The 12841-nt window shown below is 38.6% G+C and overlaps 1 protein-coding gene across 1 annotated transcript in view; it reads left to right on the top strand.

Moving 5' to 3' along the window:
• The first annotated feature begins 661 nt into the window (after window positions 1-661).
• COL17A1 (collagen type XVII alpha 1 chain) overlaps window positions 662-12841 on the top strand; it is a 36677-nt gene continuing 24497 nt past the window's right edge. The window contains exons 1-11 of the mRNA XM_072131185.1: window positions 662-820; window positions 8670-8735; window positions 8872-8922; window positions 9691-9831; window positions 10228-10371; window positions 10475-10522; window positions 10632-10667; window positions 11393-11440; window positions 12245-12385; window positions 12467-12628; window positions 12721-12792. Coding sequence (XP_071987286.1) covers window positions 8681-8735; window positions 8872-8922; window positions 9691-9831; window positions 10228-10371; window positions 10475-10522; window positions 10632-10667; window positions 11393-11440; window positions 12245-12385; window positions 12467-12628; window positions 12721-12792 — 898 coding nt within the window. The 5' untranslated portion in view covers window positions 662-820; window positions 8670-8680. The remainder of the gene's footprint in view (window positions 821-8669; window positions 8736-8871; window positions 8923-9690; window positions 9832-10227; window positions 10372-10474; window positions 10523-10631; window positions 10668-11392; window positions 11441-12244; window positions 12386-12466; window positions 12629-12720; window positions 12793-12841) is intronic.

Raw genomic sequence — 12841 nt, forward strand, 5'->3', positions numbered from 1 at the left:
AGATAGATAGATGATATGGAATATTGGATAGATAGATTCACATGAATTGAGTTTAATTGTATGATGGATAAATCAATAGATAGATGATAGATATAGAATATCAGATATATATATATATATATATATATATATATATATATATATATATATATATATACAGACAGATAGATCGATAGATAGATATGGAATGGATTGATAGAAATAGTCACTTGAATTGATTTTAAAGATACATATAGAATATAAAATATATACATAAATAAGTGATATATATTGAATAGAAATAGATAGATAATTAGATAGTTTTCCAGGTAATAAGTGAATATTTACAGTGTTGTGTGTATTTGGCTTCCAGCTTTTACATGTGTCTCCTGAGTCGTAGTCTCGTATTTTTCCTTGTGCTGTATAACATTTCTTTTCTTCCTAAGCCACTTACTGTTCTTGTATCGCAGGCAGGTGTAGCTTCGCTCAAAGTTTACATCCTGGAGGCAGAGATTTTTTTTTTTCTTTCTCTCCTCTTGCAGATAGTTGGGCTGAGTCGAAGGGTGGGACCAAAAAAAAAGAAGAAAAAAAATCGTAAACCATGCCACACCTTTGTCAGGACTTGCCTGGAAATCAAGGGACCTGGGAAACTGGGATACACAGATTGAATAAGAGAAAAAGTGAACATTCTTGTAGCATCAGTCAGCCTCAACACACCTCAGAGGACGGATAAACAAGTGTAGGAGGGCGGACAGTTATAAAAAGGAACACTTTTCAGGGAGGCAGACAGTAATTCGGCCTCCCCTGTTTCCAGAGGTTCTTCTATCATCATAACCACCAGGTATGTATACTGGGTGCTACATATGTGTATACAGGTTTTATAGGATTTTACATTTTACATTGGACTGGAAGCATCGGATATCTCACCATTGTTCTGGAGGCTTTGGACACTTGTTCTATTACTATTGTTCTACTACTCTTATTTACAGTGTGTTATAGCCAAGTGCTCTTGTACTTTTTTTTACAGTCTATGAACATACTCTTGTCCATATTCCTGACTATTTACTAAGGCTGTGTTATCAATGGGAGGGAGTCAACGATTCTGGACTTTAGAACTTGATATTACTGTCAAGAAACTGTTGTGCCTTGTTCTGACGGAGTGATTTTCTCCCCGTGGATCTTGCTGCATGATACTTTATGCTGAGTTTATGGATTGTGTAGATAGAATGTAAGCTCTTGTGACGATGTATGTGTGATCGGTCATTGTCCGGCAGCATTGCAGGTGCTGGTGCATCACTACTGAGAGCGTATAGATCATTGGTTAGGAGTAATGCGGACGTGGAACTTGGGAGCGCTAATGGGGAATTTGCCCCAGGTATTGAGGCGCGGAGGTGGGAGGGGGCGAAAGACGCGCAAACAAACCATTCTGCTGTATGAAGATACATAGATGGGGTAGAATTTCAATCTATCTCTAAAAAAAAAATAGCTACAACTTTGTTTTATGTAACATGACTGCACCTACATAGAGATGTGCCCACCCTCAATTTACCTTAAAATTGGATGAGAACCAAAATCTTTGCAAATTCATGACATGCTAGTAAAGACTGGCTGTAATGTGCAGCATCACCACTAGGTGGTCACACATGGACGCATTATGGGATACTCATCTTGGGGCAGAATATCACAGATTTATGTAATTTTAAAAGCTATTAATCCCATGATGTCTGGACACGTCCAATAAAGTTGTGATGAAGTGAAGGACACATTTTCACTGCAAATGAATTCTTATTACTTTTAATGAACTTCTATCACATGTTATACCTTGTCGAACTCTTATTGTTCCTTAGTCACTCATTGGATTTATTATTTGTTTTTTTGCTGTTTTGTTACTCAGTTATGACAACAATATGGATCAAGTGTGTCCTCTCCTGAACATATTTTTTTAAATCGATTTTATTGATTAGATCTTCACAGTCCCTGCAGAAACCTAAAATGAATTAACTTAATGGCTCAAATCACTAGAGGGAGGTTAGGATTTTAATGTTTATACATTGGGCTCAATAGGAATTGAGTATGCAGTAAGCTGATGTGCTCCCTCTAGTGGTGACCCTAGAATATTATAATTAAAAATGTAATTACAGGTATCAACTAGTTATGAAGTAAATACTAGATTAATGTGATCAGGCTACTGGCAATGTCACTAGTGGTTTGTTTTAATGGTGCAGTGGTCCAGCGTGCCCACTACCATTCCCCTAATTGATTATAGGATTGACCAGGATAGAAAAACACATGTTACCCTGTTACCTCTGTACTGAATGATTGCTCAGATTGCTAATAAACAGGAAATAAGGTATAAAACAACTCAAAAGGTTTAAGCTCTTATGTCACTTAGCGAAAACCACATTCTGCATTGGGAAACAGTGATGCTTCTGTTTCTGAAGTTAAGAGTTGCCTGGCTATAGTAGATGCACATCCTCTCCCAGGCTTGTAGATCCACCTATGGAGCAATGAGGGCTCAGATTTCTATATGTGCCGATACAACTGCAAGCATAGTTTACTGAATCCTGCAATTTTGGCAGGATCAGGTCATTTTCTTATGTGTATGGGTTAGGCTAATTCTTTCCTGAAAGATGGTGTTGGGAGCTATAGGTCCTCACTATCATATTGGTAGGGGTCCAACACCTGGCAAAACCATTCTGCAGTTATAACTACAACTATACAGAGTAAAGAGCTAAAAGTAGACAGCTCCATCCACTGCATAGTGGTTAAACAAGGTTACTGCGATATCTCAATATCCTAATCCTGGAAATCCCTTTTGGTTTTACTGCAGCATTTTATGCAACCTTCTCTACTGAAAACATGTGCACACTTGGCTGAACCAAGCATGCATGTGTATTAGAAGTTTTGAGAAATGTTAAAAATACAGGTAGAAAACATTCGGATGGGTAATTTCAGGCCAGTAATTTCATACAATATAGAGTTGTAGTTCTAAAGGTGGTAGAAAACTACAGTCATCCAATATGTCTAATAGAATAGTCATGTATAATAATATATCATTATAATAACAAATATATATAATAAATATAAATATACACCTAAAGCCACATTATTAATGACCAGGCAGAAATTTATGTGCGTATTATAGAATATCTCTAAGTTTCAAAAAAAAGAAAAAAACGTAAAAAGACATAAATTAGGATATTAGAGTTTATAATCGGATCACAGGTTGCTCATATCTTGACCTCCCTGATACAGTCAGGGTTATACTTACTTACATTACTTCTATTAGATTTGATATGTAGTCTATTTCCGTCAATATTGTTATGGATTTTGTATTACATAACATTATAAGAATCATATACAGAATCCTACTTTAGAAGTCAGTTACAACAGTGCCACCACCCTTTCAGGCCATTAAGGGGTACTACATTTCGACTATGATGCCTCACTTGGTTTTCTAATTTCTGCAGTACAGTGTACAAGTTCATGACAAAAGTCCTGTATCCTTCAATGCACCTGTAAGTAGGTCATCAAATCCCACTACATTCCTGTATACTAGTGAGTTCTTGCTTAGACATTATACTAGTGAACCGGTTCCAATAAAAATAAAAAAAAATTGTAAGAAACCCAAATATAAACAAGATGCATTCCTGATGCTTAAATATGGCTAGAGGGATGGGCGAGTAGGAACGTAGGTGGAATTAGTTTATGCCTCCTAGAACACTGGAACGTTGTGTAGATACATGGCACCGATCAATTATCACCAGGGTGTGTTGAGTCCTATTATCATTAATCACATTATCATGGTGGGCCCATGGTTTGACTCCACTTAATTTGTATGTCTGGCTTTGGTCCCATTACTTTTATGGGGGTCAATATATTTACTAATGAAATAGAAATTCTGATTCGGAGTGTTAAAGGGGTATTCTGGCACTATAAGGTTATAGGTAATGGTCTAATGGGAAGTCCACTAATCAGACGGGTCCAAGTTCGATGGCGAAGTGCATAAACTCTTAATTTGTTTTTATGAGATGTATTTAACAGCTATTAATCAGTCCTAGAGAGATTAATACAACATCTGTACAAGCTGCAACCTGCTGTTGCACTCATACTGAATATATAAGACCACTGTTCTTGTGACCAGTGATGGTCCGGATAAGGATAAGGATAGGGGATAATTCGTAGTAACCAAACTAACCCTTCAAATAAGAGAATTGTGTCTGCTTGCTGGGAGCTAAATACATAATAACACAGTATGCAGTAAGCTCCTTAGCTCCCTCTAGTGTTTATGTAGGAACTGTAAATACTGAGCTTTGACTTTTAAGAAAAAATATAAAAAATGAACTGGCACAAAATTGGGCATAAAAAGCTGAGTGTGACTATTTTAACCTAACTTTCCAAAATGATAAACGACAACCCAAAGGACGCACCAAATATTTGCAGGTTTCTATAAATTATGTTACAGATTTTTTCAAGCCTTTTGAGGACAAAAAGACTTAATTTATAAGTCTGTAAATTACAAGTGTGATAAAGTGGGTTTACAAAATGAATCAATCCACTATCATTCATGCTCAGACACTGACCGGGCTCCTCTTCTTTCTGCCTCCATCTTGACACACAAGAAATCGCAAAGTCAAACAATCTTTGACATTGGAAGTGACCTACCTTACCTAGTGGTAGGCTGAAGACATAGAGCATGGACCCAGAAAGTTAAGTAGCTGTGGATGGGCAGGATCAGTATCCAGTATTTTATGGTTCATACAGAAAAAAAGATACATTTGGCTTCCTGTTTTATATTTTGCTACATGTAAACTTATTGTAGGTCTGTACAATGGTGGGAAAGATTATCTGACCCCAGTGTACAAATAGACATGTAAAATATAAATGTCCCATAGAATAACACATAAGGAATTATTATTGGGTCCGTAAGAAAGTGGTTCACTTTTAAAATATATTTTCGGCAAAATCTGATTAATAAGACCTCAGTTCAATTCTGAGACTGGGAATTGCCAAGTTCACTTTTTTCTGAGTTGAGTTTTTCCATGATTAACACATTGGGGCACATTTACTTACCTGTCCCTTTGACGCCGCGCAATCCAGAATCCAGAATGTCAGAGGAGGATTCGGAGCTGCTGCGATTCACTAAGATCGTGCATCCAATTTCCTGCATGTGTCGCTTCCCCCGCCGAGGTCCGCCAGAGTTCACCTTCTTCTTCCTGGTTCATCTAAGTGCTGATCTTGAGACGCAATTTCACTTTAAAATTCCACGGTTTGTCCGAATGAGTCGGGTTGTCCGACGGCTACGCGGCCACTCATGAAAGCCGGTGCTGATGCACAACCATCCGATCGCATGCGCCAAAAACCCGGGGCAATTCAGGGCAAATAGGAAAAATTCGGGAAACCTGACGAAAATGCGTCCAACGGACCCTTAGTAAATGTGCCCCATTGTAACTCCTAAAACTTACATAGAAATGAAGCAGTGGGCAACATAAACCCACAGATTTCACATTACTTAAGTCTTAGAAACTCATCCTACATCAATAAGTTATATTAATCAGATTTCTGCAGATAAACTAATTTCTGCTTCATCCGTCCATGTGTTTTGTAGCGAGTTCTCTGATTGACACCCCATATCCTTTTCACTTTCTGTAGTAATTTGGCCTTATAAAACATAAAAGGAAAACAGGACTTAAAGGGATCATGTCCATTCTTCATCTTTATTACCATTACCTAGCAGTATCCATCGCTAATCCCGGAAGACATACTGTTTGTTATAATCTGTGTCACTCACAGCCCTTAGCTTTGTCTCCAACGAAAACCACATCCCTCCTCTCGTATAATATCAACTTTCATTCTTCTTTGCTCTAAGCTATTCTTTATGTGAATTTAACTATAGTCTGTACAGAATAACGAGGGGTGTGCATGGTAATAATACACTCATGTGTTTGCATGTATACCGCCTGCAGGAACAGTATATAGTGCAGATTATAATAATCACGCAATGTGGCTGAGGTCAGCGACGCTTCATGTATTAGAATCATGTTTTCATTCCTCAAAAATGTTGCATATAAGCCTGATAAACCTGGGAAGAATAGAACAGGCTGCTTTACCGCATTTACCGAAAACCTCGACTGTTTCAACATGTCTTTAGTTAATTAATTCTGCAACAGAAAATACACATTTTGATACCAGAAAACCCATTAAAACCCTAAATGGTTAAAAAAACCAAACTCAAACAAAAAGTTTACATTGGTAGCAATTGAAAATAATATTTAATCTTTGTTTATTTTGTGCATCAAATTCCGTAGCACTTTACAGATTCAATATTGCCACCTTTAAAGGGAACCTGTCATCAGCCATTGGCCTAAGAAACCATTACCAGTACATTGTCAAACAGCTTAACATCTTCAAGGTTTGGCTTCTTTTTATGGTTCAGTGTGGTGGCATCATCAAGAAAATCATCTTTGAATTGAGATATAAATTGGGTGTATAAAGACAAGGAGGCGGAGAGTTTAACACTGAAGTCAAGGTGGGGAACTCTAAACACCTCCTCCTGTGATTGATATCATGCATCGGACTTCAGGAGATCTGGTTAGTGATGTCTCTCTATGCAGGACCACCTACAGTAAAGGAGGCTTTCTGAGGAGAGAGCTTGACTCCAGTGTTTAAATCTCCTCCTCCATGACTTTATACAACCGATTTACATCTCACTTCAAAGTTAATTTTCTGGATGATGGCACCACACTGTTCCATGTACGAAACAAAATCTGGAAGGTGTTCCGCTGCTTATTCTGGTCACTAGTGGTTTATTAGGTCAATTTCTGCTGACAGCTTCCCTTTAATATTTCAGCGCTTGGTACATAAGGCACAGTGTTTATAATAGGCTAATAGGCTCTATACTGGGTAATATATTTGGGTCAATATGTAAATTTATACTTAAAACTACCACCAATAGTTGGCAGGAGAACTAATTTGCATACCTTTATCAGGAGGGTATTGCCTGGTCCCTCGATTCCATGCAAATACAGTTCTTGGAAGTGGGGTTTATTTAGAACTTGGAATTTAGAAATTGGCTGCACATTGGGGGTTTTTCACACCAATCTTGATACCCCCTTATCCTGGTACAGCATGCACCTGATTCATGGCGAGGGGCAGTTGTCATACATTAGGCACATGCCTCGCAACACCTAACCTCAGGAGGAGGCTGGAGTGTATTGTATCAAACTTTCATGCTTGTTCATAATTCCGGCCAAGGTTGATAGCCCTACCTTTTCCCTGCCCGCAACACACACTCATTTTTGGAAAGGGGCAAGAGCAGTAAAAAACTTCCATTTGCACTAAACTTTTTTGGGCACCAGAGGAGAAAAAGGCACAAAGGCTTGCGCCTTATTCTAGGCCTGAAAGTCATTGATACTTGCCTCCCTAAATTCTGTAGTACAGACAATCTGGAAGGAGCATGACCCTTATAATACATCAACAATTTGAAGCTCATACAAAATGACCACACCTACATTATAGATCAAAATAGACAAATTGGGGGAGATGAATGAATGTGTTGGTTTTAGACCAGTTCAGAGTAGAACTAGACAGTTCTCTGCTGCGCCAGATTAATCCCTATGTCCTACTTTGTACATCTTATTATTCACCCCAATCTTGAATTTTCTGGCGCATGCACTATTTTCTGTACAGCCACGCCCCCTAGGACAAGCCCGCTTTCGGACAAGTCCGAAAATTCTCGAAAAGGGTCTAAAACCTTCAATAAATGTGGCCCACAGCAAATTACTCCAGTTTCCCGGCTTAGACAGATTGATACATCTCCCCCATTGACTCTGAGTCTCCCTCTTCTCCATCATGATTGGCTTATAGATCCCAATTTATTTGACTTCTAATTCAGACTCTCCGTTAATATATTGTTTCTGGGCGCTTTTTTGGGTGGCACTGCATGGCACTATTACAGGGGTCCTGTATATCTGTATTATGTCAGCACAGTATGGCACTTTATTTAGGCTTTATCACATTTCTATACTTCTGTTTCTCCAAGAAATAAATAATCGGTAACAATATTTAGCATTTTTATATTGTTAATGTATGAAATCAATGTGAATGAATCTGAGGGATTGATCATGTACCGATTACTGTGCAATCCAAGTTTTAATGAGGTTTTGATAATGTAAGCAGCACTTTATAAAGCTAATGTAGATACTCCACTTTTCCACAGAAAAGAAATGGCACAAAAAGATGGCTCTTTCGTGTGAATTGCGGGAGTCTCCTCCCTTCAGTGACCCGATAGCTCACTAAACCCCACCCCTAATCTCACCACGCCACCTTTAACCCGATAAAATAGGGTTAAAAGTGGTTTGGAGTGGGGTGACTGACAGGCCTGAGGCTCGCTTTTATATATTTAATAGGGAACCATTCAGGAGCCAGAAGAGCCGGCTCTTCTTAGTGAGCGGAGCCTAATGAGCCAGCTCACTAAGAAGAGCCGTAAATCCCATCACTACTCAATGATCCCTGAATGTAATGTAAATAACACTGAAACCTATAACTGTACATTGAGATGAGAAATGTCAGCCATTTTTGTTTGAAATTTGAATTGATGGCCGCCCCCTGGTGGTGGAGGATTATATAACTTGACATTACAAAGTACATAATCTAAGAATTTACTGACATTTGTTTCTCTTTACTTACAGGTGACTATGGAATGGATAGTCTAAATAGAAAAGGTTACTGGGACGGCGGGGAAGTCACAGGAAGAAGTATGTTTTATTTCTTACTTACATTTTAAATTATGTATATATATAATTTGTATATATATCTATATATTTTCAATCTAGAAGTTACATCTGTATTGCATGCAATAGAGCAGTGTATGATGGTGCTTTTGTTTTCCAGCCTATACGGAAACAGTAACATCTTCATCAAGACTCGTGTCTCTACCACCAAGTAAGTAAAAAATTGTAAAATATGTGTAAAACTTTTTTAGGAATAAAAAAAAATCACAACCCCCTCCCTACATGCACTACATAAGTCTCCAGTGGAGCAAATGGACACAATACACCATGGGCCCATATGCCTGTCGCCATATTCATGAAATGTGTTGATTTTCTGCTGTCCCCTGCACTGCTCGGGAAGTATGCACCATTTTTTTTTTTTGGTGGACTTTGTTCCTGCTGAAGAATTGTGTTGCACTAGAATGCCCCTTTTAGTGCACATTTTTACTGTCATGTCGGACACAAAACAGCCGCCACACAAAACTGACACAGACACTTCTTAAATACATGTGCAAGCAGGTTGCATGTTCTTTTCAGTGCAAAAACTTAAAAAAGTGTGATACAAGATTTGCTCTGGATGGAATCCCCATAGCTACAGCTCTGGTTAGATAAAAGTTAGCAGATTGCCTACATGCTAATTGACTAATTAAGCTAATTAATCCATTAATAATTATTAACGAATTACAAATTAAGCCAATTGGTCAGTCAATTCAACTACTGAACAACAATGAACATGATGGGTCAAAGCCATAAAAAACCAAGCTCCACCAAGTAGACTTCTTCAATAATAGACCTACTGCTTAGAATCACTTCTTTGCTTATTTTCAGCTCCTTAAAAGGAAATTAAAACCAAAAATATCAAATTATCTTAGATCATTAGAAAAAAAAAAATTTTATTTTGTGTTTTATTGCTTCTGATCATTACGTTTCTTTAAAACAGAAGGAGGAAACGCTAGTGGGTCAAAAATCTCTTACCAGGTCGGAGGAGGCGGTGTCAGCAGCAGCAGCGGAGGCGGCGGCGGCGGTGGTGGTGGTGAAAAGAAGAGCCTGGTACAAAGCAGCACTAGTTACGTCACACAAAGTAAGCATTAGTATATATGAGAAAATATTGGTTTCTGAATTTTTCAGCAGCTTTTAGTAGTTTAAGGTTTAAACCTAGCTGCTGTGACTCACTGCTCCTCCTTCCCTCTCCATAGGCCTAGCTGCTGTGACTCACTGCTTCTCCTCCCCTCTCCACAGACCTAGCTGCTGCGACTCACTGCTCCTCCTCCCCTCTGCATAGACCTAGCTGCTGTGATTTACTGCTCCCCCTCCCCTCTGCATAGACATCTATGTTATCTGAGCTTCTGTCCATTCTGCTAGCTCATTACTGGATAAAACTAAATTTTGGAACAACCAACATATGAAATTCAGACAACCTCATGAATATTATTGACAATTTGCTGAAGGAATTTCTTTTGTATATTTTGATCTTTAGCCACAGGTGGCAGCTCAAGAGTTAATCTAAGCACCTCTGGGTCACGATTCGCACAGTCCCCTACTTCTACCCTATCAGTATCACCAAACTCCACCTTTGATAGGAAGGTCTTCAATTCCAGCTCCCGGCAGGGGGGTTATGAAGGTAAGTACTGCCCCCTAGTGGCACAACATGATCCTTTGTGTATCCTATTAGGCAGTGTCCTGTGGTCTATGTATATATGATATATCTGTATCTTAAATTCTAGGAAGTTCTAGTGGAAACTCATCCCCAGAATACACTAGAAAAGAAATGGGTACGTACATGCTTGGCCATGAAGCAGATTTGTGTTGAGTAGATATTTGAGTTATTTAATTAATTCAATAATTTTATGTTTTTTTATGTTTTTATGTTGTTTTTTGCAGCATCCTCATCTACTAGAGGTCGTACTCAGAGCAGAGGTGAGATCATGTTAGATGTTGAAATTTCTACTGACTGTACAGGAATATATTCAGCCTTAGTGCTACCGTCAAGCAGGCGCCATCTTAAATTAAATTTACCGTTTATTGAAACCTTATAAATCAGCGTCACGGATTGAATCCACTCTGCACCCTGACGCATGATCTGGCCTTGGAAGAGTTTTTTATGGTCTTTTTTTCCTAAAAAAGATAAAAAAATATTCTATTGAGCTGCAAGTGCTCTGGGGGCGTAGCCATAGCACCTCCTGGCTCCTGCTGCACAGGTACCCCCTGGAGCACTTGAGGCTCATTAGCATAATGAAGATAAAGAAGAAGATAAAAATTTACTCTAGGACCAGAACCTGCAAGTTGCAAAGTGGATTCAGTTGGTGACGCTGCTTTATAGGGTATGAAATATATGGTAGATTTACTTTAAAGGGGTCTTCCGATCCTACATTTAGGCCCTAAGTTCCAGTACAAATAAATTCCTTTACTGTGGCATCTGACCACGTTAAATGTCTGATGATTGGGCTTTTGTTTGCATTAAAAATCTGCATAACAATTGTTAATACTACAATTCTAGAACAATCTTGATTTAGGCCCCTTTTCATGGCAGATTTAAGGAATTTTTCTGTATCTTTTTGACTGTTCTTGGGAGATTTTTGTTTTAATTACACCCTTATCCGATGAAGAAATTTATCTTTATTCTTTTATGTATTACTTTACAGAGACTGAAATCCGCACTCGCCTCCAAAGTGCATCGCCCTCTGCACGATGTAAGTCATTCTCTATACATCAGTGTGTCAGTAGATTGTTATTTTATCATTTTATGAAGATAAGGCTCATAAAACATGGATATCAGGGATAGGTCATGGGGTATATTTTCCTGGGGCTGCGGGGGGGGGGGGGGCATCATCAACTCTGATTATAATCTTTTACTTGGTTTACTACAGATATTATTAGTCATTTTTGTCAAATTATAGATCAGTTGATCTCGTATTAAGAGATGAACGGGATTCATTTTTAAGTTCTGGTCCGGGTTTGGGTGCATCTTATGTGACCCGGACATATTGCTAATTGACAGCTCTATCTACTAGCTATGAAGGTGAATTAGCGGGCGTGCAGCCAATTCAGCAAATTGATGCCCCTATCTACTAGAAATGGCTGTGATTGGCTAGAGGTCCCCCCCCCCCCATGGCTATAAGGTATGGGTGTCAATGTGCTGGATTGGCTGCACAGCCACCAACCTGACAATATGTCCGGGTCGTGCGAGACACACCCAAACCCCTGACCTGATCTGTACTCATAATACATAAATATATTCAATTGTTATACATATCGTAAATATAAAAAATACTAACTTTATATAAATATATTTTGAAAAAATAAAAAAATGTAAATATATAAAATGACTATAGATAAATATAGACACATTGGGGAGGATTTATCAGGATTTATCATAAGTCTGACTATAACTATAAGCCCCATAAATATCTTAGTAATGTAATATCTTGTCTCGTCCCTTGTCCTTTACATGTGACACAAATAATCTCTAAATGGATTTGTTATCCCTTTTTTAGGGACAGAACTTGATGATGTGAAGAAACTGCTTAAAGGCCGCTCCACCAGCGTGAGCCCCAGCAGGTCCCCAACTAATACCCTCCCCATTCCCAAAAAAGCTGCGGTGGAGACAAAAGTAGTAACCGAGAGCTCCCAGTCAGGTAAGTGTCTTCCAAAAAAAAATTGTTTTATGCTATAAAGCTGCTATTATATCACATTGACATATTGGCTCTTTATTACAGTTTCGGGATCTTATGACACCACCATAATGGAATCCGCTCTCCCATCCTTCATGTGGACCTCCACACTTCCTTCGGGATCCTCAATGGCGGGCTATCACAACAACATGGCCAATATGGGTTATGGTGGGTCATCTATGATGAATGCCCATTCCTCAGGATCAGGTGAGTGCCTTGTGGATAATTTCCTATACACCTAACGCCATTGATTTACTTTATTTTTTAGCTCACTCATTTTTGTTCTTCTTCTTATATAGTATTTGGAGTCCCAAACAATTTGGCCCCCAGCTCTCCTACCCTCCATTCAGGACTGGGCTCCTCCTCTGCAGGTAAATACAAGACACTTTACATATTCCTCAACTTCTCTACATATATAGT

This window comes from Engystomops pustulosus, chromosome 11 (assembly GCF_040894005.1).
Source record: "Engystomops pustulosus chromosome 11, aEngPut4.maternal, whole genome shotgun sequence".
Lineage (NCBI taxonomy): Eukaryota > Metazoa > Chordata > Amphibia > Anura > Leptodactylidae > Engystomops > Engystomops pustulosus.